Here is a 25,026-nt window from a genome sequence, read left to right on the forward strand (position 1 = left end):
GGAGAAAGGCAACGCTCCCGCCTTGTGCTTTCCAGCGTCCCTTCCAAGCTGTCTCGAGTGCCACAAGGTTTGCATGTTTGTGCTTTTTGTGGCGTTGCTTTGCTGGGTGCAACGGACCCCAAGCACCCAGTGCCGGCTGGTGTTCCTAAGCTCCAGGAGCCAGGGACCTGTCTGAGCGGGAAAGGGCTGCGCTGGGACAAGCTTCATTGGTGGCGGGCGCCTGCGCTGGGGGCCGCGGGTTCGAGACCTACAACCTACATTACATGCGGGGGCTTTGAGGATGTTATGTATTTATTCCTGAGAGACCCAGAGAGAGGCGGAGACTCAGGCAGAGGGAGAAGCAGGCTCCCTGCGGGGAGCCCGGTGCGGGACTCGATCCCAGGACCTCAGGGTCACGCCCTGAGCAGAAGGCAAGGAGGGAAACTGAGGCAGAGTTGGGCGCGGCCCAGCATCCTTCCCAGCCAGCTGGCCTGCACGGAAGCTCTGCAGGGCGTGCCTGCAAAGGCTCTCGGTCCCGAGCTTTCTTTGAAACTCTTCCCTTAGGACTCCCTTATCTGTGTCCAGCCATAAAGTCACTAAGTTCCGCAGGGGCGGGCGGGGGCGCGCACAGATAAGAGCCACGTGGGCGGGGAGACCCCGGTGCCTCCCGGGAGCACCCCCCCACTGGCAACCCTGCCGCATGGACCCCTGCTGACCCCCTCACCCCCACCCCCACCCCATAGCAAGGCCTCGAGGGGCCCCAGCAGGGTGCGCGCAGGCGGCCTGGGGTGCCCCTGGATTTAGCAAATAAAATCACTCAGCGCCCCTCGAACGGCAACTTCAGATAAATGTTGTGTCGTGTCAGGATATCCTTGCTCATTTACCTGGGCGTCCCCTAGTCCATCTGGCAGCCAGAAGCCCAGGCAAAGTCCTTGCCCGGCCTGCACCCCACCCCGGCCCCTCCCTCCAGCCCAGCCCTGTCCTGCGCAGCTGTTTGCCCCACCCCAGCAGGTTTGGGCTTTCTCTTTGTTATATTTTTTTTTCTTAACACTTTTAAGTTGTAGGAAAGTGGACATAACCTAAAACTTACCACTTTAACCGTGTCTGAGTGCACAGCTCAGGGCACAGAGCACCCTCACCCCGCCACGCACCCACCTCCATCACCGTCTCCAGAACCTTCCATCTCCCCACACTGAGACCCCGTCCCCAGGAAGCACTGACCCTTTGCCCCCTGCCCCAGCCCCGGCTCCCACCACCTCCTCTCTGTGGACGGGCCTCCTCTGGGGACCCCCTGGGAGTGGGGTCCTGCGGGAGGCGTCCTTCTGAGTCTGGGTCCCCTCCCTGAGCCCCGGTGTCCTTGGGTCCGTCCACGTGGGGGCAGGTGTCGGGGTCCCTTCCTTTCCAAGGCTGGCTCGGATTCCAGGTGTGCACAGGCCGCGCTGTGCATGTCCTTCATCCGCAGGATGGACACTTGGGTGTTTCCACCTCCTGGCTGCTGTGACTCAGGCTGCTGTGAACACAGGTGTGCAAATAGGTCTCAAGTCCCTGTTCTCAGTTCTTGTGGGTAGATAGATACGTGGAGTCTATCGGGGTCAGATGGTCACTCCGTGTTTAATCTTTGGAGGAACCAGCAGACTGTCTTCCTCAGCCGCGTGGTTTTCCATTCCCACCACCCACCGACACTTGTTCCTTTCTAAGTATGACGATAATGATGATGATGATTTTTATTATTATTATCATCATCCCTCTAGCGTCCTAGTGGGTATGAGGGGGAATCTCACTGCGGTTTTGGTTTGCCTTTCCCTGGCGGTGAGCATCCTTCCCGTGCTTCTTGGACATGAGGAGATCTCTGTGGAGAAGAGCTCCTCGTCCCGGGGTTAGCTGGGTCAGTCTGGCTTTTGCTCTTGAACCTCACGTATGTGCCGTGGGGCTGCCACGCGCCTTCGCGTCTGGCTTCCTCTGCTCCGCGTCATGCGTGCAGCAGCCGCCGAGCATCCTCCACGCGGTGACCCACCGCCGTGGCCTCTCCTGTCGCCGGAGGGCTTCAGGGGCTGGGCTCCGGGTTCGGGTCCCCCCCACACACACCGTACACTGAACCATCGTTTTGGTCAATCTGTCGGTCACGGGATCAGGGTAGTAAGCCAGGACCCACATATTTCTTTGAAACGACATAGATAAATAAATTTTTTAAAAAAGATTAAAAAAAGGGATCCCTGGGTGGTGCAGCGGTTTGGCGCCTGCCTTTGGCCCAGGGCGCGATCCTGGAGACCCGGGATCGAATCCCTCGTCTGGCTCCCGGTTCATGGAGCCTGCTTCTCCCTCTGCCTGTGTCTCTGCCTCTCTCTCTCTCTCTGTGACTATCATAAATAAATTAAAAAAAGAAAAAGAAAAAAGAAATGACATAGAATAGGGATTCCTGGGTGGCTCAGTGGTTGAGCGTCTGCCTTCGGCCCAGGGTGTGACCTCGGGGTCCTGGCATCGAGTCCCGTGTCGGGCCCCCAGCATGGAGCCTGCTTCTCCCTCCTCCTGGGTCTCTGCCTCTCTCTCTCTCTCTCATAAATAAATAAATATAAAAAAAAAAAAGAAAAGAAAAGAAATGAAATGACATAGAATAGAAGCCAGCACCGCGCCTCGTGCTTTGCCAGGGCAAGAGGCCCCTTGTGCAAGTTTACCGGGGTCACGGGTGCTGCAAACATGCACCCCGAGCCAGTGCACGTAGGTAAAGGGACACACGTTTGTCACTGGGTGGACATGTCTGTCGCCCCGGGAAAGGGCTTGAAGGCTCCCCGCTGCTTCTTTCTTCATAACTTAACCCTGGTGCGTGTGAGGAGTAGATTCACGAGGACGGTGGTTCTCAGCTGAGGGTGATTCTGCCAAGAGACATCGAGGCTGGAGGCCTCCGGAGGACTCTGATTCTGCCCCCAGGGGACGCTGGGCCACGTCTGGGAACATAGGGGGTCGTCAGGCCTGGGTGCTCCTGGCATAGGGGTTGGGGGAGGCCGCTCAGCCCCCCCGCCACAGCGCCCACCCAGAGAACGTCCAAGGGCACAGGGAAGGACCCTGGGCCAGGCCCCACGGTGGCTGTGCCAAGTCCATCCCAGAGCCCGGACCTGGGTGTGCAAGCCCGGGAGGCTGGCCGTGCTCTGCGGCGGCCTGGGGCTCCCGTCCCTGTGACACGCCGCCCCCGTGTGGACGGTCATGGAACGCGCTCTGACTGCCTGACCTCCGGGAGGGTCCCCACCTCTTTCATCCGAGATTGGAATATTCTAGCCCCGGGCTGTGGGGCGAGCCCTCGAGATAGGACCAGGGCAACTGAGGCACTGAATTTTTAATTTCTTGTCATTGCAATTCATTTACACCAAAGCTCTAAGAGCCACGAGTGCCCTGCAGTGACCCAAGTGGACAGCCCAGTGTGCACAGGCACGCTCATCTGTGGGCGGGGGGGCCTGAGACAGAGTGTGTGATGGAGGCCGTTGTGTCCCCAGGTTGGCAGACACGTGTGTATTTAGGACGGTGTTTTGGTTTTTTTTTTTAATTTTATTTATTTATTCATGAGAGACACACAGAGAGAGGCAGAGGGAGAGGCAGAGGGAGAAGCAGGCTCCATGCAGGGAGCCCGATGGGGACTCGATCCCGGGACCCCGGGGTCACGCCCTGAGCCCAAGGCAGACGCTCAACCACTGAGCCACCCAGGCGTCCCAATCAGGCCTTAATTGCCTTCCATCCCACAACTTTCTGGAACTTGTGCGGCTCCCGTTCCACAGAGAAGAAGACATAGGCCCATCGCTCGGCAAGTAGAACACCCTGGGGCTGGGTCGGAAGAGCGAGCAGCTTTTGATCTCGAGGTTGTGCATTCGAACTCCACGTTAGGTGCAGAGATGACTTAAAAATAAAATCTTTTAAAAGAAAAGGAAGAGGGCAGCCCAGGGGCCCAGCGGTTTAGCGCCGCCTGCAGCCCAGGGTGTGATCCTGGGGTCCTGGGTTCAAGTCCCGCATTGGGCTCCCAGCATGGAGCCTGCTTCTCCCTCTGCCTGTGTCTCTGCCTCTCTCTCTCATAAATAAATAAATAAAATATTTTTTTAGAGATTTAATTTTTTTTTTTTAAATTTTTTTTTTATTATTAGAGATTTAATTTTTTTATCACATGTGTTTTCTGCATCAATTGAGGTAAGCAATGTAGGTTTTTGTTTTGTTTTTTTTAATTTATTTATGATAGTCACACAGAGAGAGAGAGAGAGAGAGGCAGAGACACAGGCAGAGGGAGAAGCAGGCTCCATGCACCGGGAGCCCGACGTGGGATTCGATCCCGGGTCTCCAGGATCGCGCCCTGGGCCAAAGGCAGGCGCTAAACTGCTGCGCCACCCAGGGATCCCAATAAAATATTTTTTAAAAATAGAAAAGGAAGAAAAAACAATGCCAGAGTGAGGATTTCAACCCACATCAGTCTATTAACTGTGATGCCAAGCTGCCTCGCTAGAGCGGTCTGCTGGGTCCTGGGGAAGGTCAGGGCGGGCTGGGGCGAGGCGGGGGCGATGGGGCTGAGAAGGGCACGGGGCAGACTGGAGTGGGAACCTCCCCTCCGTCGGTTCCTTGCTGTGTGACCTCACAGAGGCGTCCTGCCCTCTCTGAGCCTCTGGGTCTCCTCTACTGCAACCGCATCTTCCTGGGGCTATTCTGGGGAGGACATTCGATGACCTGCCGTCTGACTTTGCTTGGGCGCCCGGTGCGGGCTCTCGGTCTGGGTGACGCCAGTCGCCTTCTCACTGGGGGCTCACATGCAGGGGTCCCTCATCCCCTTCCCAGGGCACTAATCCCCCCTCCGGGGACGGGGGCCCAGCCTCATGCCCTCACCTAACCCGCAGCACCTAAGGTCCAACCTCCAAATACGGACCCCGCTGGGGGTCAGGGCTTCCACGGAAGCCGATGGCGGGGGACACGATTCTTCACGCAGCCACTCGTGCAAATGGTGGTGCAGGCGGGGTGGCTGGGGCCCAAATCCTGGCTCTTCTCTGCACCCGCCGTGTGCTCCTGGGCCCGGGGCTCAAATCCTCTGTGCTTCTGGGTCTCGGTTTCCTCAGCTGTAAAACGGGAGAGGACGTTGTGCCCACCCCAAGCGCTGGGAACAGCAGTGGGGACGTGCGGGAGCTTGGTGGGCCTTGGCCACTCCCGACGCAGGGGGCGGCGTTTGTGTTGTTTGGGGGGCCTCTGGGCCACGGGTCCTGCACCGCGGGAGATGCACCGTCGTCTCCTCCACCAGAGGGATGAGAAAGACGCCCAGAGAGGGACAGACCCTCACCCAGAGCCGCACAGCCCGCCAGTCACCGAGGCGCAGCTGGCACGTGGCCCTTAGGGCCTCTGGAGGGCGCGGCAGGTGGGCGGCCACACCTCCTGCTCCCTGCTCCCCAGAGACAAGCCCCCCCCCCCCCCCCGCAGCAGCCTGCTAATCGTGGTGCCTAATTACCCTACAGCCCCAGGGAAATGCCCAGACACCTTTCTAAGGCCCTGAAGCACCCCAACAGCAGCTCAAGGCCCTGCCAACGCCTGGCTCCCCAGGGTGCGGCCACAAGCTCCCGGGGAAGAGCAAGTGCACGAAAACACAGCCCGGCACGGTCACGCGCAGCCTGGCTGGTGGCAGCAGGTGTAGAGGCTTGGGGGGGGGGGCTCCTCCCATCCCCCAAGGCTGGGAGGCCGCCGGCCGGGCCACACTCTCCCTGAGCCTCTACCGCGTGCATCTGCAAAGTGGGTTAGCAGGCAGTGAAAGAGCATGCGCAGAAGACGAGGGCGGCTCCCCGCGGGTGGGGCGCCCCACGCCACCCTGTCCCACCCCATCGTCATGACTGTCACCTGCTGCCCCCCCATCTGTCGCCAGGCTGGGAAGCAGGAGCTGCTCTGCTGCAGGTTCCACCGTGGGACAGCCGAAGCGGAGGGGCCCACGGCGCCCAGTGAGGCCGGGAGAAGTCGGGGCACCCACGGGGCTGGGGGAACAAAGGGGGTGGCTGCGGTGGAAGGTGGCGTGGTGGTTCCTCAAACGCTGGCCCACGGAGCGGCCCTGTGACCCGGCAAGTCCTCTCCCGGTGTCGGAGAAGAGGAACATGTGTCCCACGACGCGTGTTCACAGCAGAGGATTCACAGCAGCCTCCACGTGTCCATCCACGGATGGACGGATGTGCACGAGGCATCCGCCATGCACCGGAAGGTCTCTGGGCCGCGAGCAGGAGTGAGGAGCCCACACGCTACCCCAGGGTCAGACCCCGAGTCCCCGACGCTCAGGGAGGGAGCCAGACACAGGAGGCCCCATGGGGTGTGAGTCCGCGAGTGTGACACGTCCAGGATGGGCTCCTCCATGGATGGGGAGGGGGCTCAGAGGGGCCGGGGGCTGGGGAGGGGAAGAGGAGGTGACTACTCTGGGGGAAAGAGATTCTTTGAAGGTGATGGAATGTTCTGGAATTAGTGGTGATGGTTGCACAACTCAGTGAATGTACTGACAACCAGAAGGAAGGGACCCCGAGGACACCAGGCTCAGGGAGGGGACCCAGACCCAGAAGGATGCCTCCCGCAGGACCCCACTCTCAGGAGGTCCCCAGAGGAGGCCCATCCACAGAAACAGAGAGGAGGTGGTGGGAGCCAGGGGTGGGCGGGGGTGGGGGTCAGTGCTACCTGGGGACCGGGCCTCCATGTGGGGAGATAGAAGGTTCTGGAGACGGTGGTGGGGGTGGGTGTGTTTCGGTGCCCTGAGCTGTGCACCTAGAGACCGTCGGGGGGCGCCTAGCCAGCTCAGTTGGTAAAACATGTGACTCTTGATCTCAGGGTTGGGAGTTAGGACCCCATCTGAGCATAGAATAAAGATTACTTTTAAAAAATAGTTGAGCCCACCTCGGGCTCCCCGCAGGGAGCCTGCTTCTCCCTCTGCGTGTGTCTCTGCCTCTCTCTGTGTCTCCCAGGAATAAATAAGTAAAATCTTTAAATTAATTAATGAATTAAAATCTTTCAAAAAAAATTTTAATGGTTGAAATGGTAAATTTCTGCTCATCCAATCATCTGTTCGTGGATAGTTGTTTCTACTTCGGGCCATTGTAAATAATTCTGCTATCAACACGGGTATATGAGGGTCTGCTGAGTCCCCACTTTCAAATCCCTGGGGGCAACACCCAGGAGTGGACTCGCCGGGTCAGACGGTGACTCCGTGTTTAAGTTTGTAAGGAACCGCAGGACCGTCTCCCCCAAGGCCGCCCCCCCCCCCCCCCCCCGCCCCGTCACCTCCCCCCCACCTCCTGGGCCGCGCACCAGGGCTCCAAGGTCTCCATGTCCTCAGCAACACAGGGTGTTTCCTTTTTTTTTTTTTTTAAATCACAACCACCCTGGTGGGCATGGAGTGGCGTCTCACGGAGGTTTGACACCTGCCCCGACGGCCAGGAGGTGCGCCCTCTCGGCCATCTGTATGTCGTCTTTGCAGGAGCGCCTGTTCAGGTCCTCTGCCCATTCCTGCCTTGGCTGGTTTGTTCGCTGTTGCTGTTTCTATATTCGGGACAACGGAGTCTTGTCGGGATTTGCAACGATTGTCTCCCATCCTGGGAGTTGTCTTTTCATTCTCTTGCTGGCGTCCTCTGATTGATGCACAAAACTTTTTAATTCTCATGAAGTCCTGTGTATCTGATTTTCCCCTCCTTGACTCTTTTTTTTTTTTTTTTTTTTAAAGTAGGCCCCAGGCCCAGCACAGAGCCCAACCCGGGGGCCTGAACTCACGACCCTGCGATGGAGACCCTGAGGAGATCGGCAGTCGGACGTCTAAACGACTGAGCCACTGAGGCGCCCCTCCTCCTGGACGTTTCTGAGGACATTGCACAGAGTTCTCAAGGGGCTTGCAAGTGTCCCCAGCCCCATCTCCCAGGCTGGCGGCCCTGCCACCCCATCCGCACCCACTGCTGCCCACGCTAAATCTCCATCAACCCCAGCCCTTCCCGTCCACGTCCACGCCAGGCCTTCGCCGGGCCCAGCTCCTCTCTGCTCTCGGGGCACTGTTCCTGCCCAACCCACACGTCTGCCAGGCAGCGCCCAGCGCTCATGAGAGTGGAGGGGCCCGGGAAAGTGTCTCCATCTCCTCCAGCATCAGAGGCAAACAGTGAGTACAACGATCATGAATATAGCCTCACGCACCCCCCGGATTACACCTGCGTGTACATACCAATCCATCAGGAAACGGCATCTTCGGGGCGCCTGGGGGCCTCAGCAGTTGAGCGTCTGCCTTCAGCTCAGGGCATGATCCCAGGGTGCTGGGATCGAGTCCCACATTAGGTTCCTTGTAGGGCCTGCCTATGTCTCTGCCTCTTCTATGTCTCTCAGGAATAAATAAATAAAATATTCAAAAAAAAAAAAAAAAGGAAACAGTATCTTCAATGGTTTTCGTGGAAGCCCGGACCCACAGAAGTTATGGTGCCACCCTGCGTCCTACTCTCCTGGAAGCAGCCCGACTGAGGTTTGGAAGCGAAGTGGGACCGTGCTGCCCTCTTGTGATGCCCAAAAACCTTCCATGGCTCCCCAGTGGTGTCCAAATGAAGGCTGAGCCCCTGGGTGGCCGTTTCCTCCCCGCCTTACCCGCCCCAGCCCCACCCTCTGCCTCCGGGCCTTGGCACCGACCACTGGTCACCTAGGTAACCCCCCACATCCTTCACTGGGGGAAGCCCTCCCCACCAGCCTCCGGCCCTCAGCCAAGGTCAGTTCCATTGTTATAAACCTGCCTGGAAAGAAGCTCCCCTCCCTCCTCTCAATTTGCCATTTGGCTCTCGTTAGAGCAGCCAGGAGCCCCCAGGCCGCGCAGCTGACACGGGGCTGGGGCGCTCTGGGGAGCCCCCGGGGCTGAGCGGCCTCTCTGGCCCCGCCCATGCCCACGCTGGAGCACCGTCCTGCTGTGACAGCCACAGATGTCCCCACACGCTGCCCAACGTCCCCTGGAGGCAGAATTGCCCTGGGGGGAATGATCCGATAAGTGCCTGCCTCCGCCTCCCTCGCCCAGCGGGGTGCCAGGCCCTAGTCCGCCCCTGGGGGCTCGGGCTGGCACACAAGGCGGGCACCACGTGCGGCACCTGCTGGTCCTTCTCCAGGACAAGCCCCGTAGAACTATACCGGGGGTGCGTTGTGCCCCCCAGATTCCGACGGAGAGGTCCTGCCCCCAGCGGGGTTGCATCTGGAGATGGGGCTTGTAGGGGGTAGTGAAGGTCACCGGGTGGGGCCCCGATCCTGTGACCCGATAGCACTGGTGGCAGCGGCGGCCTGGCCACGTGTGCACACCCGTGGAGGAGAGGCCGTGAGCATGCGGCCCCAGGCGGCGGAGTCCGGGCCCAGCCAGGGACAGACTGAGGCAGACCTCATCCGCCGCCGCCACCACCACCGGCATCTGGATCTTGGACCTTCCGGCCTGGGAACTGTGAGAAGTGAGTGCTTATTGTTTATTAGGGCCCCGCTGGGGTGCTTTGCTTTGGGAGGCCCTGGGACTGCTTTGCTGGGTGGCCTCGTCCTGAGAAAGGTGATCTTCACAGCGAGCCAGGTCGACTGAGCACCTACTGTGTGTGACAAGCTCTGTGCAGGGAATAAAAAAGCCTGAATCCCTGCCTCGTGCAGCTGACGTGCAGCTGACTTTATTCTAGTGGAGACAATAAACACACACAGGAAAATATAAAGACAGAGATGTTCCTTTAAGGTAGAGAAAGGGAACAAATGGATATCGGGCTAGTTTAGGGAGGCCCAAGGTAGCCTATGGGAGGAAGTGATGTCACCTGAGCCGAGACCTGCAGGAAGTGAGGGATGGGCCAGGTGATTTCCACAGGAAGCGCCTCCCAGGCTGCAGGCACAGCCCATGCAAAGGCCCTGGGGCAGGACTGGGCCTGGTGTGTTGGAGGAACAGCGAGGGGGCCCCTTGTGGCTGGAGCAGGGTGAGCAAGGGGGACAGATAGAGGAGGGGGTACAGAGAGGGGACTGGGTGGTGGTGTGGGGCCTTGGGGACCACGAGGAGGACTTTGGGTCTCACTGAAAGAACATGAGGGTGCTCTCTTCAACAGCACATATGCTGAAATTGGAACGATACAGAAGAGATTCGCATGGTCTCTGCACAAGGAAGTCACACAAATTCATGAAATGTTCCATGTTTTTAAAAATGTAAGCCAAAAATTACAGATTTCTTCATTTTTCACTAAACAGGCAATTGAAACGCATGGTATAATGAAATGGACAGAACAACTATTCTATTTATTTAGTTTCCCATCTATGAGAATCTCACGATAAAGTCATAGCTATTGAGGCACCCGGGGGGCTCGGCAGTTGAGCGCCTGCCTTCGGCCCAGGGTGTGACCCTGGGGTCCCGGGATCAAGTCCCGCATCGGGCTCCCCGTAGGGAGCCTGCTTCTCCCTCCGCCTGTGGCTCTGCCTCTCTCTGTGTCTCTCATAAATATATAAATAAAATCTTAAAAAAAAAAAAACTTGATGCCTGAAGAAAGTGCCTCACTCAAAAGTGCACTTACCCTAGTCCCGGCCCTGCCAGAATTAAATAGAGAAGTCACAATGAGGCCTCGTTGAGAAGGTGACCTTTAAGCCAAGCCTGGAAAGAAAGGAAAGAATTAGTCAAGATGGCATTTGGCGGATGCCTATTGGAGCAGAAGTAGCCCATGCAAAGGCCCTGGGGCGTGGACCAGGGCCTGGTGTGTCAGAGGAACAGTAAGGAGGCCCCATTGGCTGTAGCAGAGGGAGCAAGGGTGAGGGAAGAGGAGGGGAGGACAGGGAGGGGATGGCGAGCTCCAGCAGGGCCTCGGGGGCCCCAGGGAGGACCTGGGCTTTCACCTCAGGGAGGGCTGTGGCCCCAGGAAAGACAGGATTTAAGTCAACTTTTTAAAGCCCATTGGCTCTGCAAGCGGAGGGATTTTCAGCCGCCCCCGTCAGCGCCATAAACCTCCTCCTAGAATCCCACCTGACACTGAGTAGGTGCGGCAGGTATTCCCCGCGGGAGGGCATGAGCCGCGGCTCCCTTCTGGGGCGGGCCGGGGGTGTGAGGGCCAGGGTAGGACTCTCACACCGCCCCAGAGGCTCAGACCCGGAGCCGGACCGCTGTGCCCCCACCCGCCGCTCGGCTGGGTGGTCACCCGTCTCCTCCCCAACCTGTGATTAAGGCCGGCAGCGCATCCATCACGCCCAGGCGGTGCCGGGCTCTGCCCACGGGGCCCCGCGCATCCGTAAGCAGCAGCCTGCCAGGTGCTCTGGTCTCAGAGGCCACGTCCACGAGCCAGGTCCCTGCCCCCACCTGCTCCCGTGTGCAGCCCTGAGATACCTGGGCAAGCGGGCAGCAGAGACCCCAGGATGTGGCCTAGAGTCGGGGACGGTGGGAGCCGAGGGGTGCACAGTGGCACCTCCCCACCGCGAGATCCTCGAAAGCCCCACCACCCACCCCAATTAATTATAGAGTCGGGACTGTTGGTCTGGGACTGCGGCCTGCTCCCCGCCTGGCCCCCCACCCTCCGCTCCTGCCAGGGGCCCAGCCCAGGCCGACCCTGTCCACCCCACCTCCCAGCCTCCCACCTTGCCTTTCTCCATTCCGACAACCAGGCTTCTACCTGGCCGACTCTCTGTGCTTAGAGCTTCTCAGCTAGGGACGATTCGCGCCCCCCACCCCCACCCGGGACACTCGGCGGAGTCTGCACACGCTGCTGCTTGTCAAGCCTGGGCAGGGAGGCGCTCCTGGCACCGAGCAGGCGGGGGGCTGGAGATGCTGCTCGAGCTCCCCACGGTGCCCGGGGCGGGCCCTCGCAGGGAATGAGCCAGGCCAGAACGGTCAAGAGCGCAGAGGCTGACGGAGAGACGCTGCTCTGAAACCTCCCAAGGCTCCCCGGTGCCCTCCGTGTAAAATGCCAACCTCTCCGTCTGGAACTCAGGGGCCTGCTTCCTCAGGCCTCCCGGCCACCTCCGGTCTATCCCACCGTGCCTGCCTTCATGCCCCACCTGGAGGGGCAGTGTCACATCGTGGGGCAAGGCCCAACTACCTGACTTTACACCCGGGCCCTGCCACCTTCAAGCTGTGTGATTTTGGCCAGGTCACTTCGCCTCATGGTGCCTTGATGTCCTCATCTTCAAACGGCTCTATTACCTAAGGCTAAAATCCTTAAAGCAGAGCCTGGCATGTGGTAAAAACACACACAGCTCGGTTGCTTGATTTTATTCACGCACACAATGCTGGGCCTCTGTGCCCGCTGAAGGGCCCGGCCCTGACCCCACTGGACGGCGGGGGCTCCTGAGTCCAGCTCCGCCCCTGCCCACCAAGCCTGGGGTCTGCTAAAAATGAGAGTGCGTGGCCCCAAATGCCTGAATACTGGGAACTGCCTCCCTAGCTCAGGCTCAGACGCGGGTGGCTTCCCAGGAGAAACAGCGTCTGGCGTGTGGCTCCTGCTGTCCCAAAGGACCGGGCACTAGAAGGACAGGCCCTGCTCTCGGTCTAATGCTCTGTTGTCAACATCTTGAAATTCCTAAATTCCTACCAATTTTCAACTAGAGATCCTGCGTTTTCATTTTTCCTTGCCCCAAAATTCTATAGCCCATCTACATCGGGGACTCTGATATGATTTGTGGGGACTGTGTGTTCCGGAACCCGATAGGAACATTGAAGAACCTTCCAAAAATGGGTTCCTTTTTTTCTTATACCATGGGGACAAGGGGGACTCACATTATCCTTACTCATCTCTGGCCCCATCAGATAGTGTCTTTATGTAACACACTAATATTCTGCTCATCACGAATTCTTTTGGGATGGATTTTTATTTGTAAAGAACATTAAAGTAGTATTTATCTTGAAGGAATTTTTTTTGGGGGGGGGAGGAGGGGAGGGCAGAGGAAGCCTTAAATTTTGCTTATTTATCTCATATTCGTCTGGCCTTCCATCTGCCCAGGAAAGGTGTCTGGGGTCCTAAGTCTCCGTTTTGCAGACGGGGAAAACCCAAGGCCCAGAGAAGTCACAGATATCCGGAGAGGCAAGCGGCATAGTCGATAATGACAGCGATGGTGGTGGTAATTAAGAGACTGTATTTAGCACTTGCCGGGCTAACCAGGCATTAGTTCACCAACTTCTTTGGGGCCTGTTATCCACATGGCAGCAAGAGTGATCCTATCAGAATCCCAGTTGGCCGGGCCTTTGGTGGGGGGGTCGCGGCCTCCTGCCTCGAGAGCCTCCCTTGGAGTAAAACCCCCCACCGCCCCCAAGGCCCTGCACCATCTGTCATGCCGCCGGCCCCGCTACAGAATTCACATGGCCCAGTGCAGAACAAAATTGTGGGACCCCGGGGCAGCCCCTGTGGCGCAGCGGTTTAGCGCCGCCTGCAGCCCGGGGTGTGATCTTAGAGTCCCGGGATGGAGTCCGACGATGTCGGGCTCCCTGCATGGAGCCTGCTTCTCCCTCTGCCTGTGACTCTGCCTCTCTCTCTCTCTCTCTCTCTCTGAATAAATAAAAAATAAAATCTTAAAAACAAAAATTGTGGGACCCCTTGTTGGAAAACTATTAGGAATTTCCAGACCAGCGCAGCAGGCCATGAACCCGCACAGGCCCTTCAGAGCGCAGGCCTCCAGTGGGAACCAAGGTGTGAAGCTGCTGGCCCTGCCTCCCTGCGCCGTCCCCAGTGCTAGGCTGGGCCTGCCTCAGGGCCCTTGCACTTGCTACTCCTGCCTCCCCCCACCCCCCCTCCAGGGCTGTCTCTCACTTTCAGGTCCTCTGCGGTTGAGGAGGCCTCTCTGACCTTCCTCTGTTTCAAATCGCACTTTCCGGGCCCTCCCCGCTGGCTCATTTGCCCCCTAGCTGGGGGTTCGGTCTGTCTCCTGCCATCTCCACCAGGCCGGGATTTTGCACACACGCGCGCGCACACACACGCGCGCGCGCGCACACCCCGCCCCCACCCCCAGGTCCCGAGCGGGCCCGCACACAGTAGGCGCGGTGCGCGGGTGGGGGCGGCGGGGTCAGCGCGGCCTCCCCGCAGAGCAGCCGGCCCGCGGGCCAAGGTTACGGAGCGCGTCCCTGGCACGCGTCCAGGTCGCGCCATGACGGAGCCGGCGGTGTAGACGGGGGCGGCGGGCCCTCCTCGCCGCGCGGGGACACCGAGGCCCGCGGCCGGCCGCCCCCCGCCGGGAGGGGCCGCGGCGGGGCGGGGCGGGGCGCGCCGAGCCCAAGGTCACCGCGCCGGCCGGCGGGAGGCGGGCTGGGTGGGGATCCGCAGGCCTCCCCGGGCGCGCGCCCCCCTCGGCGGCGCGCACGGGGCCCGGGAAGCAGCAGCGGCGGCGGCGGCGGCGGCAGCAGGTGGAGCCGGAGCCTCCGCGAGCCGAGGCCGCGGCCAGTGCCGGCGCCGCCGCCATTAGACAATAGGAGCGGCGGCCGGGCGTGCGGGGAGGCGGGCGGCGGGGAGGGGCGGGGAGGGGCGCCGGGCGCGCAGGAAGCGGGGCCCGGGGCGCGCCGGGGCCGGGCGCGCGGGGAGGGGGCGCAGGAAGCGGGCGAGGCCGGGCGCGGGAGGCGGCGGCGGCGGCCCCGGGAGCTGCCGATCGGCGCCGGGACAAAGGCGCGGCCGCCCGGCGCCCCGAGCCGCCCGAGCCGCCCGAGCCGGGGCGCACAACCGGGGCGCAGCCCGCGCCCCCCGCCGCGACTGACATGATGTTTCCACAAAGCAGGCATTCGGTAAGCGGGGCCCGACGGCCCGGCGCCCCCCCCCACCCCGGTCGGGGCCCCGCATCCCCGCGCCCGCGCCCCCCCAGGTCCCCTGCCGGCCGCCCCCCCCCAGGTCGGGCCCCGCGCGCCTCCCCAGGTCGGCGCCTGGCACCCGGGGTCCCGGCCTGGCCGTCGCCCTCCCCGCTCCCGGCCGGGCCGCCCCCCCATCCCCAGCTCCCTGCTCGGCGCCTCCCCCGACTCCGGCGCGGGGCCCAGCGCGGCTCCCCCGCCCCCACCGCCCGGGCTCCCCGGCCCCCGCAGGTCCCGGCCGCTCCCCCCGCCCGGCCCGGATCCCCCCTAGTTCCCAGGCCCGGTCCCCTCCGGCTCCCGGCCCGGATTCCTCCTCCCCCCGGCCCCCGGGGCAGGCCCCCCCCCCCCCGCGCCCCAGCCAGGCCGGGCCTCGGGCGGCCTTGGCCTCGGGCCTGGGGCACCCCGGGAGCCCCGCCGGGCCCCGCGAGCTCCGGGGCTGGTCTGGAGGCCTGGGATGAGGGGGGATCCGAGGCGCACCCCTCCCGGAAGAACGCGGCCGGGCAGGAGGGTGCTGGGAATCTGGGGCGGACGCCCCCCCGGGTGATTTCGGGCGCCGGGAGAGGCCCCCTCCCCAAGGGGACTTTTCGGGGAGGCCGGGCACCCCCACCAACTTGGGGAGGGGGCCTCCAGGACGCCGGCCCCCCTCCCGCAGAGGCGGTTGGGGCCCTCGGATTGCACCTCCCTCCGGCGCTTCCGAGGGGCGGTAGAGGGCGCGCGCCGCCCCCCGCCGAGGGCGGACCTGCTAACGCACCCCCACAGCCTGGGGGTGGCGGGGAGCGCGGCGGCCCCGGGCGCACCCACCCCTTCGCCTTCCCCCGGGAGAGGCGGGGGCAGGAAGCGAGGGCGGGGGCCGCGCCAGGGGCTGTAAACACGGGCCCGGGAAGTGGGGCGGGGGGGGGGGGGCGCTGCAGCTGCGCCTGCCCCGGGGGTCACCCCGCCCCGCGGGGCCCTGACCCGGCCGCCCCCTCCCCGCAGGGCTCCTCTCACCTACCCCAACAACTCAAATTCACCACCTCGGACTCCTGCGACCGCATCAAAGACGAGTTTCAGCTGCTGCAGGCTCAGTACCACAGGTGAGCTGGGGGCCAGAGGCCCTGGCGGTTGGGGGGGGAGGCCCCCCAGGCCTGGGGGGGGTTACTGCTTTATACACCTATTTGAAGAAATGGAGGCCGAGAGCGTCCTGGTACGGGGTAGGCCCTGTCCTGAGCACTTTCCGGATATTAAACTCGTAGACTTCAAGACAACCCATTTCACTGGTAAGAAGCCTGAGGCACAGAAAGTTAAATTATTTGTCCAGACACTGGGGCTGTGTGGCTTCAGAGGGCCTCTCCCCACCCCCACCCCAATCCCCCCGCGTGGATAAAAGACCTCCCAAGGAGCCTGGTGGAGGATGGACCCCCCACCCCGGAAAGAAAACATTCCGCAGCCTGTCCTGTCTCTTCTCTGCTTAGTTTTGGGGAATGAGTTCCCGGCTCCCAACAAGACTCTCCAAGGAGGCTCTTCCCCCAGAATTTAACGTTCTGGCGCCGTAAAGGGCTTGCGCAGTGCAGCATGGAGGGGTTGGACCGGTGCTGTCTTTGTCTCATGCTTTAAGAACGTCAAGCCCAGAGAGGGCAGAGATTTCCTGAGGATGCACAGCACTGAGACCAGGCCGAGATGTGCCCGTAATCTCTGGGTTGGGGAACGCAGATTCTCAAGGCTGTTGGGGGGCGGGGGGCTTTGCCTGGGAATCGGGCCGGAGTCCTCGGTCACGGTCGCAGACCCCAGCGGCTCTCTAGGCCTGTTGGCCTGCGCAGACAGGTTCCAAGACAGATTCTGGGTTTTAAGAAAGAAAAACAGCGAGATCCAGATCTGTAGATAGATTTTTAAAAAAAATCTCACCTTTCAAGGCGACTTTCCTCACTCCCCATGTGCTAGATGCTGAACCGATGTCCTCTTGTAGCATTTCCCCGCTGTGGGCCTCTTAACTGTGCCCATTTCTCAGACAAGGAAACTGAGGCACTGGCAGTTGAAGGCAGGCCCCAGGAACTTTGTTTGTGGTCCCTGATGTGAAGCATTTAGGGCCTGGGCTGGGCAGGCCTGGGTTCTCGGAGCCCCTCCAGAGCGCCCCCACTTCGTAGTGAGCCCTGGGGCCTGACAACCCCAGAGCCGGGGGTCAGAGGGCCGTCACAGGGCTGTGTGTCCTCAGCTAAACCCGACACCCTCTCTGAACCTTGGGGTCTGCACCCGGTGGACCTGGGTTTCTCTCTGGACTGTGAGGGGTCCTCCCATGGGGTGGGTACACACAGGAGTTGCCAGACCCTCAAACAGGGCCAGAAATTCAGAGTTTGGCGTGAAATTGCCTGATTGTTTTTTTTTCCCCCCAATGGTATCCACAAATAGCGTTTTTTAAGGAAAGGGGGAGAAAAAACACGTGGGGCCCATAGCCACATGCACAGTGGCAGACCCGTCGTAAGCACTTTGGTGAAGCGAAGATGCCAGGCCCCTGGGATGACTGACCAGAAGGTCAAGCATGTATCAGGTGCTTCCTGTATACCAGGCGCTGTTCTAGAAGCTTCTCTGGTCTTCATCCACTTCCTTTTCTCAGCACCCCCACCCTGGGAGGTCAGTCCCTACAGATGCAGAGACAAGGCCCAGAGAGGTAGAGGGGTTTGCCTAGAGCCACACAGCAGCGAGGTGGCGGGCCTGAACCCTGAAGCCACCGCATGTAGCTGGGGTCTGCGCCCGCGGCTTTCTAGGTCTCTCTCTGCCCTCCCCCTTGGGGCGGGGGGGGTGCTTTGGGAGGTGCCCAGAGCCCGTCCCTGCGGCGGGGGCCTGAGAGAGGCCAGCGGCTCGCCATCTGTTACCCAACAGTGGACTCTTCCCCGCTGGTGAAATCAAGGCCAGGCCCCCTCGGATACCCCTCGGTGAGCTGGGCCCAGGGCCCCGCCAGCCCGCCCTCCGCCCTCTCCAGCCGCTGTGGCTTCTGGTCCTTCGTCCCCGGCTGGACAGTTTTCCCCAGTGGCTCCGACTGTGGCCTCTGAAGCCAGCTTTCCGGGGCTGTGTGACCTTGAGCGAGTTACTCAACCTCTCTGGGCATCCGTTGCATCATCTGTGAAATGAGGATGACGCTCGTATCACTGATCTCATCAAGCGTCTGGAGTGCAGAGAAGTTTCTCGGAGTCCCTGGCTGACCCGGCGTGTTTGCTGTTTGCTCGACTCTGCTTATCTGTGTTATTCCCCGTTACTCTCTCCGCCACCAGAGCCACAAGGCTGATTGCAGGATCCCCGGTTTACACTTAGAGAGCCTGAGGGCACACACGTCCCCTCCCCTCCCCGCGCCATCTTCACAGAGGGGGACACGGCCTTCTCCCTGCACAACAGGGGGCTCAGTCCACCCCCACCCCCCCATCTTGTTCTTTTCCAGCCTGAAGCTCGAATGTGACAAGCTGGCCAGCGAGAAGTCCGAGATGCAGCGTCATTATGTGATGGTAAGTAAGCTGGCCCTGGGCGGCGGGCAGGGCAGGGGGGCGCGGGGTGACCCTGGACCCTCCTCCACCCGCCCTGGCAGCTGCCTGCACCCGGCCACCTCCTTGGGATGGACGAGGATCGGGGTCCGCGCTCCATTCAGCCGGCCCCAGGGCCTGGCCCAGGCCGCCTCGCTGGCCTGGCCGCCCGCCCAGCCAGTGGCCCAGGTGCCAAACCACCGGGTTGCAGCCCGGGCCTGCCAGGTCCCCCGGCTGTCCTTGGCAGCAGAGGAGGCCGCTGCCGTGGAAGCCAAAGCCAGGAACTGACTGGGGGAGCGGCCGGATCCCTCCCTGCCCCCACAGGCCGGGCAGTTAACCCCTCCCTGCCTGAGCTTCAGCAGGAGGGGGGGGGCAGCCGCCGCGGGCAGGAAGCTGACATCCTGGGAGGGGGAGGGAAGGGGTGACACTACATTCTTTGCCTGACATTTGAGATCCTGCCTGGATCCATCCCCGCCAGGTGGCAGTCCCTACATCTAAAAGCCCCCCTCCTTGGCCCAGCCCAGAGCCCAGCTCTCCCAGGCTTGGCTGGGCACTGACCCTCCTGGCCCTGGAGGGATAGGGAGGGGGCGAGAGAGAGCTATGGGGGACTGGGGGATTCCCCAGGGGGGGCTCACTGCCCCAAGCGGGGGCACTGCAGCTCGGGTCTTGAAGAATGAGTAGGAGCTTGCTGGACAGAGAAGAAGAAACCACGGAAAGTCCTGGGGATGAACTTGGCTGCCCCTGCCCCACCCCCAGGGATGATGGGGAGCCATGAGGGGGTTTAGAGGAGGGGAGGAGGCAGGGTCAGATCTGGGGCGTGAGGGGGGTGCTGCTGACCCCAGAGCCAGACCCAGCAGGCTTTGTTTATCCTGGTTATTTATACCCAGGAAGGCCAACTTCCCTGGAGTCTGGGGCCACCCGCAGACAAGACACATAAAGATAAAAGATTAGGCGCCCTGGAATGTATGTGTGCTGGAGAGGGGGCTGGATAATTACTCCAGAAGCCAGGGGAGCCCGGCCAGGCTGGGGCCAGGCTGGGGCCAGGCTGGGGCCCTGACGCTTCCCCAGCTCCCCGCAAGTGGCCCCATGAGGGGCCAAGACCCTGCTCCCGCATGCGCGCCCCACCTGCCCTCGTCCTCCCACACTGTGCGTCCCATCCTTGGCCCACCCCATTTCTCTCTCTGTCTCCCCACCACGCAGTACTACGAGATGTCCTACGGCTTGAACATCGAGATGCACAAGCAGGTAGGCCACCACCCCAGGCAGGTGGGCCCGCCCCTTGGTGACCCCCAGGTCTACCCCCCTATCCTGTTACCTTCCACACCCCTCTCCCTGTTCTTTCTCCGGCCTCCCCCAAACTACCACCCCCACCCGGCTGACTCCTGTGGGAGGGGGTGACACGCCAGCACACTGAGAACCCCCAGACTGCCCCTCGCCCTCCGGCCCCCTGAGGTCGGCCAATATCAGGGATGTCCTAAGAACTGTGCTGTGGGCCACCCTCTCCCCCATGCTGGGTGGCATCTTCCCAGGGCCACCCAGTCCCCGAGCCTGGACTCCCGGTTGGCCCCAGAGCCCACCTTTGCCTCCGACTGGGTGCCCATAGGCTTGAGGTGCTGATGCGACCCGGGGCCCAGTTGGGCTCCTCTCAGCCGGAACCCCGCCAGCTACTGGGGCTGGTCTGCACCTGCCCCTGCCGCCTCCCCGCCGCCTCCCCTGCACTGAAGCCTCTGTGTGTTGCAGGCCGAGATCGTCAAGAGGCTGAATGGGATTTGTGCCCAGGTCCTACCCTACCTTTCCCAAGAGGTGAGTGGCACCCCCGGGGCTGAAGGGAGGAGGAGGTGGTTGGGCCATGAACTTGCCCGGGCCTCCCCCCACCCCGACCCCCGCCCACGGCCCTCTGGGGCAGCAGCTGCTGGGTGCCCAGGGCACACGCCTCCCCTCTCTGGACCTCCCAGACACAGAAGATCCGCAGATCGGAGGAACCCCAGGGGCACAGGGCAGTACAGGGAGGGGCCTCACCCTGCTGTGGAATTCCCAGCCTGAGTGAGTCATTTCGTGGGTGAAGACGTCAGATATGCCAAAGGCTGCACCAAGGATCTTTTTTTTCCCTTTCTTGCTTCTGCCTTTTTCCCTTCTGAGATCTGTGTGCCAGGCCCCTGGGGGCCGCCTCAGGCCAGAAACCAGGGGCCGCATGTTCGGGGAGGGCACTTGCACACACACGTGCACACAGAGGCAGGCGTGCACGGGCTCAACACAGATAGATGAGGCTCGCACGCGCACCTGCAGACACAGGTCTGCACGCACATGAACGCAGGGACGCGTGGACACGCACCCCGGGGAACCACGCACTGAGCTCTTGCTTTGGCTTTTTGTTTTTTGTTTTTTAAGATTTTATTTATTTATTCCTGAGAGACACAGGCAGAGAGAAAAGCAGGCTCCCTGCGGGGAGCCCAATGTGGGACTCGACCCTGGGACCCCAGGGTCACCACCTGAGCCAATGGCAGATGCTCAACCATTGAGCCAACCAGGCATCCCGGCTTTTTGGGGTTTTAAGACCGTTGGTGTGAGGCCCATTCCATCACCGGAGCCATTCCTGCCCTCTGCCAGGCTTCCTGTCCATAATTTATCATTTCCTCTTGGATTCCTGACCATGTCTTGGGGCCCTTTGGGTAACCTGCTTGCCCAGAGACAATTCCAGAAGGATACTATGAAAACCCTAGAGAAGGGGGTTCTTGGGGCTCTGATAGACCTAGACTTGTGCTTTCCTTTCATGACAGGAACTTCTTGGTAGGCAAGGCAAAAAGGGAAACTGGCAGGAGAAACAGACTTTCAGGGAGTGCTCGGGTGTGGGAGGGATTGCCCTGAACCCAGAATCCACTGGGCCTTCCCCAGTTGTGCAAGGAGAGGATCTTGGATTAGCAGATCTCAGAGGCACAGGCTGCAGGCTCTTAGGATCAGGTCTTCTCTGTATGGTTGGCCAGGTTGTGCACTGTTCATTGACTCCTTTGCACATGGCATTGAATAGGTCATGGTCCGGGGTTTCTCTCAGACTCCCCTAATGGCATTTTCTTCAGTATCTGGCACCAATCCCCTTGGGTCTTCTTGAATCTGTCATTTGTCCCCATTTTCCAGAGGAAGAGACTGGGGCTTGGTGAACAGAAGCGGCTGGAGGGAGGGGTTTTTCGGGGGCAGGGAGGGTGGCTCCTCTTGGGCTCTGTGCCCCAAACCTGCACAGAGATCGGGGCACAGCACCTGGCTCCTCTGTCTCTACCCCATCCCCCTTCCAGCACCAGCAGCAGGTCTTGGGAGCCATCGAGAGGGCTAAGCAGGTCACCGCTCCCGAGCTGAACTCCATCATCCGAGTACGTCTGGGCTTTGGGTGGCCTTGGGTGGGCCTTGGGTGGGCAGGGGCCCCAGGCAGCTAATGCTTCCCTCCGTCTGCCCTGCAGCAGCAGCTCCAAGCCCATCAGCTGTCCCAGCTGCAGGCCCTGGCCCTGCCCCTGACCCCACTGCCCGTGGGGCTGCAGCCACCCTCGCTGCCCGCCGTCAGTGCCGGCACCGGCCTCCTCTCGCTGTCTGCGCTGGGCTCCCAGGCCCATCTCTCCAAGGAAGACAAGAACGGGCACGACGGTGACACCCACCAGGAGGATGACGGCGAGAAGTCGGATTAGCGGGTGGCGGGGTGGGGAGGGTGGGGGGGCGAGGGGACACAGACATGGAGAGAGGAACATTTAGCGCAAGACACAGTGTAGCTCGGGATTGGCTGAACTCGGTAGTATTTATGGTAGCCGCCTGCTGGGGTCCTAGCCCTGCCTGTGTGCCACCCCTAGCTTCTCACACCCCCGGCTCCAGCCTCCCTCCTCCTCCTCCCTCTCCCCTCCTCCCCGCCCCCCCTGCAGCCGGAGTGGGCCAATACCTGCCCATTCCACCCGGGAGGTAAGCTGAGGCCTGGAGGCGCACAGGGGAGGCCAGGCCCGAAGACAGCAGAGCCTCCAGAAGCCCAGCACCCCCGCACCTCCCCGCCCGCGCCCGCCGGGCCCCTCAGGGCGCGCCCCCAGCCTCCCACCCTGGCACTGCATGCAAACACCACGCTAGCTGCCCCTTCCCGCCCTGGGCACCCCGCGTCCCTCCCCCCTCACTCCCCTCCTCCTCCGCAAGGCTAGTTCCAGAGCCCACGCCCACCGCTCCTCTCCCCTGCAGGAGAGGGGGCGGAGAGAGGGAGCCTAGCCAGGCGCAGGGGTGGGGGCGGGCGGGCGTCCCAGAATTCCCTTTCTCCCCTTCCCCAATAAAGATGAGGGTACTCAAGTTGTCTTGGTTTTTATTTTATTTTTTTCCTTTTTCCAGTACACTAGCTTGTCTTTTAAGAAAAGGGATATTTAAAAAAAAAAAAGAAAAAAAGGACAGAAAAATGTTTTAAAAAAACAAGCAACACCCACACCTGTGTCTGTATATAGCCTTTTAGACTTGTCAGCTTTTGTTGTGTAGAGTCGTTTGATCGCTGCGGAGAGAAGGGAGACTGCTGTACCGAGGGTGGGCTTAGCTGTGCCTTTCAAATAAAGATGTGAGAAGGTTGGTTGCCTTGTTCCTGCCTCTGTGTTGTGGGCTGCCGCGGTGCCCCCCTTCCCAGGGGAGGAGGGGGCTTCCCTCGTGTCTGAGCTCCCTCCTCCTGACGGGCCGGATCCGGAGAGTCCCCGTGGGGGTGGGGGGTCCGGCCTGTCCCTGTAGTCTGTCTCCCGAACTGATGCCCAGACCGGAGGGGCAGCTGGAGGCTCTGGGTCACACAGCCCGGCCCAGGGGCCTGAAGCGGAGCTGACCCGGCTTCCCATCCCCAGGCCAGAGGGCTCCTCGGTGCCATTCTTTTCCCTTAGACACCAGACTTTGAGCCCGCAGGACCCACGCCCACTGCATCCCCACTCTGCCCATTTGGCCAGATCAGAGAACACACAGCGCCCCCCCCCCAGCTGAACCAGACCCTCCGAGGACCTGTCCAAGGCGTCCCTGCCACGCCCCAGCTGGACCACCCAGGGGAACCCCAAGGAAGGCTATCAAGAGGCCTCCGGCTGCCCCCCCAGGGAACGGGGCAAGGCTGAGGATGAGGCAGGGCGGGCAGTGTAGATTGCAGACCCTAAGGGACCCGGGCACCCAAGGGACTTCTGGACTCCGAGAAACTCCCACCTGCCCCAATCCAGTGGGTTCCCAGGTTGGACCAAGGGCACAGGGAGGGGGGTTGGGGTGGACTGCTTACCTCTGGGGAAGTGGCTCAGGTCCCCGAGGAAAGAGAGGCCGAGGGGGGGCGCGTGACCCGATGGTCCCACCAGCCGCCTGCTGTGCCCCAGCAGTCCACCACCGCAGCCGGAGCCCCTCCAGAAATGCCAGCGTGCTGGGGTCCCTCCCTGCCTACCAGTCATCCTTGTGCCAAAAGCCCAAACTCGCCCAGGACCCTGGGAGAGCGTAAACCTTTTGCAGCGCCAGTTGTCACAGCTACTTGGAAGGCTACCTGGGCCCCACCTCGCGATTCCCCTGCTCCTGGATCTGTGTCCCGGCAGACTGGCCACCACCGCCGGGCCACTGCCCCCACAAAGACACGAACGAGGGCGTTCAGAGCTGCTGTCCCCAGTCACCGCTTCCCCGGACTGGAAACCACAGCAGAACAGACGAGCCGTGACCTAATCGTGCCTGGAACACGATGCAGCCGCGAAGAAGAGCGAGGCCCGGCTCCGCCGACACCGCCCACCGCATCTCGCGCACCCTTTAACAAGGCAAGCCGGGTACAAACGCGTAAATACCGAACGTCCCATTTCTACCAAGAACAAAGTCAAGGGATCCCTGGGTGGCTCAGCGGTGGAGCGTCTGCCTTCGGCCCTGGGATCGAGTCCCACATCGGGCCCCCCGCAGGGAGCCTGCTTCTCCCTCTGCCTGTGTCTCTGCCTCTCTCTGTGTGTCTCTCATGAATAAATAAAATATTAAAAAAAAAAAAAAGAACAAAGTCAAGCCCAGGTGACCTACAGTGGCAGGTGTCATGGGGTTACCCTTGGCAGGGGGGGCCACAGGGGGACTTCTAACGGGGCTGCCCATGTTTCATTTCTTAACTGGGGGGGGGGCTCAGGACACGGGTGTGTGCGCTTTGCAATCATCAACTTGTTCGCTTACAACCTGTGCGCTCTTTTGTGTGTTACAATTCACGATTTTAAAAAAATCCTGAGAAATAGGTTTTGGGGGCCTCCATGGCAGCTGGTCCTGCTACCGAGACTCCCAGTTATCCCTCTTCAGCAGGCTGCAGCCAGACTGCAGCATCTTGCTGTTCCTTTGCCTAGAGGCCTTTGCACATGCTGTTCCCTCTGTCTGGAACCCTGTTCTTTTTTCCCCCTCCTCCCCAGGGTTGTAATCCTCCGAGACTTCCAGATGTCCCTTTTGTCCCCTGACCCTCCCCTAAAGCAGGACTCTGGGGTCCCTCCACCTGGGTCCCGCACAGACAACATATTAATATGTCACATGATGGTTCCAGGAAGCCGGTTGGTCTCCAGCCTCGATTTAAATCCCGGCTCTTGCTCTCACGGCTGGAGAGTGTAGACGAGCAGCTCCACCCCCGTGGATCCTGGATTCCCCATCTGTAAAATGGGTAGGATCTCAGAACAAACCTCGTTATGAAGATCGTATTATTTAATCGGTGGAAATGCTTACGGCTCTGGGCACATTCATTCATTCATCTATTGAGACCTCTGAGCTCCCCAGGACACAGAAGATATAAATCCCTGCCCTCTGGCTGGAAAAGACAGATAACCAGGAAAATAGAGAGTGTGTCAGCGCGTGTGTGTG

General features: G+C 61.0%; 1 protein-coding gene, 1 long non-coding RNA gene and 1 other non-coding gene across 4 annotated transcripts; 2 read left to right on the top strand and 1 right to left on the bottom strand.

Annotated features, from left to right (window-relative positions):
• Positions 1-4,278: 4,278 nt before the first annotated feature.
• LOC119864783 lies at positions 4,279-15,499 on the bottom strand. The gene is made up of 4 exons (XR_005375228.1): positions 15,404-15,499; positions 10,491-10,567; positions 8,162-8,306; positions 4,279-5,057 (listed from the first exon to the last, which is right to left on the bottom strand). It is a non-coding gene; the product is annotated as an uncharacterized LOC119864783 (long non-coding RNA).
• On the top strand, positions 10,016-10,122 carry LOC119864826. Its single transcript, XR_005375305.1, has one exon. It is a non-coding gene; the product is annotated as a U6 spliceosomal RNA (small nuclear RNA).
• On the top strand, positions 14,545-22,783 carry TLE5 (TLE family member 5, transcriptional modulator). 2 transcript variants are annotated; one of them, XM_038567861.1, is made up of 7 exons: positions 14,545-14,665; positions 15,701-15,798; positions 18,132-18,195; positions 19,411-19,455; positions 19,951-20,013; positions 21,498-21,572; positions 21,660-22,783. In XM_038567861.1, the coding sequence occupies exons 1-7, from the start codon at positions 14,639-14,641 to the stop codon at positions 21,879-21,881; spliced, it is 594 nt and encodes a 197-aa protein (XP_038423789.1). In that variant the 5' UTR covers positions 14,545-14,638; the 3' UTR covers positions 21,882-22,783. The 2 variants fall into 2 exon arrangements, with proteins under 2 accessions (XP_038423789.1, XP_038423790.1); XM_038567862.1 differs by having other exon boundaries at positions 21,663-22,783.
• Positions 22,784-25,026: the final 2,243 nt, after the last annotated feature.

This window comes from Canis lupus, chromosome 20, assembly GCF_011100685.1.
Source record: "Canis lupus familiaris isolate Mischka breed German Shepherd chromosome 20, alternate assembly UU_Cfam_GSD_1.0, whole genome shotgun sequence".
In the NCBI taxonomy this organism is placed as follows: Eukaryota; Metazoa; Chordata; class Mammalia; order Carnivora; family Canidae; genus Canis; species Canis lupus.

Coding starts and splice junctions, on each gene's coding strand:
- TLE5 (XM_038567861.1), top strand. CDS start 14,639: ATGATGTTTCCACAAAGCAGGCATTCG. Junction 15,799..18,131: donor CTGCAGGCTCAGTACCACAG/GTGAGCTGGGGG, acceptor GTTCTTTTCCAG/CCTGAAGCTCGAATGTGACA. Junction 18,196..19,410: donor TGCAGCGTCATTATGTGATG/GTAAGTAAGCTG, acceptor CCCACCACGCAG/TACTACGAGATGTCCTACGG.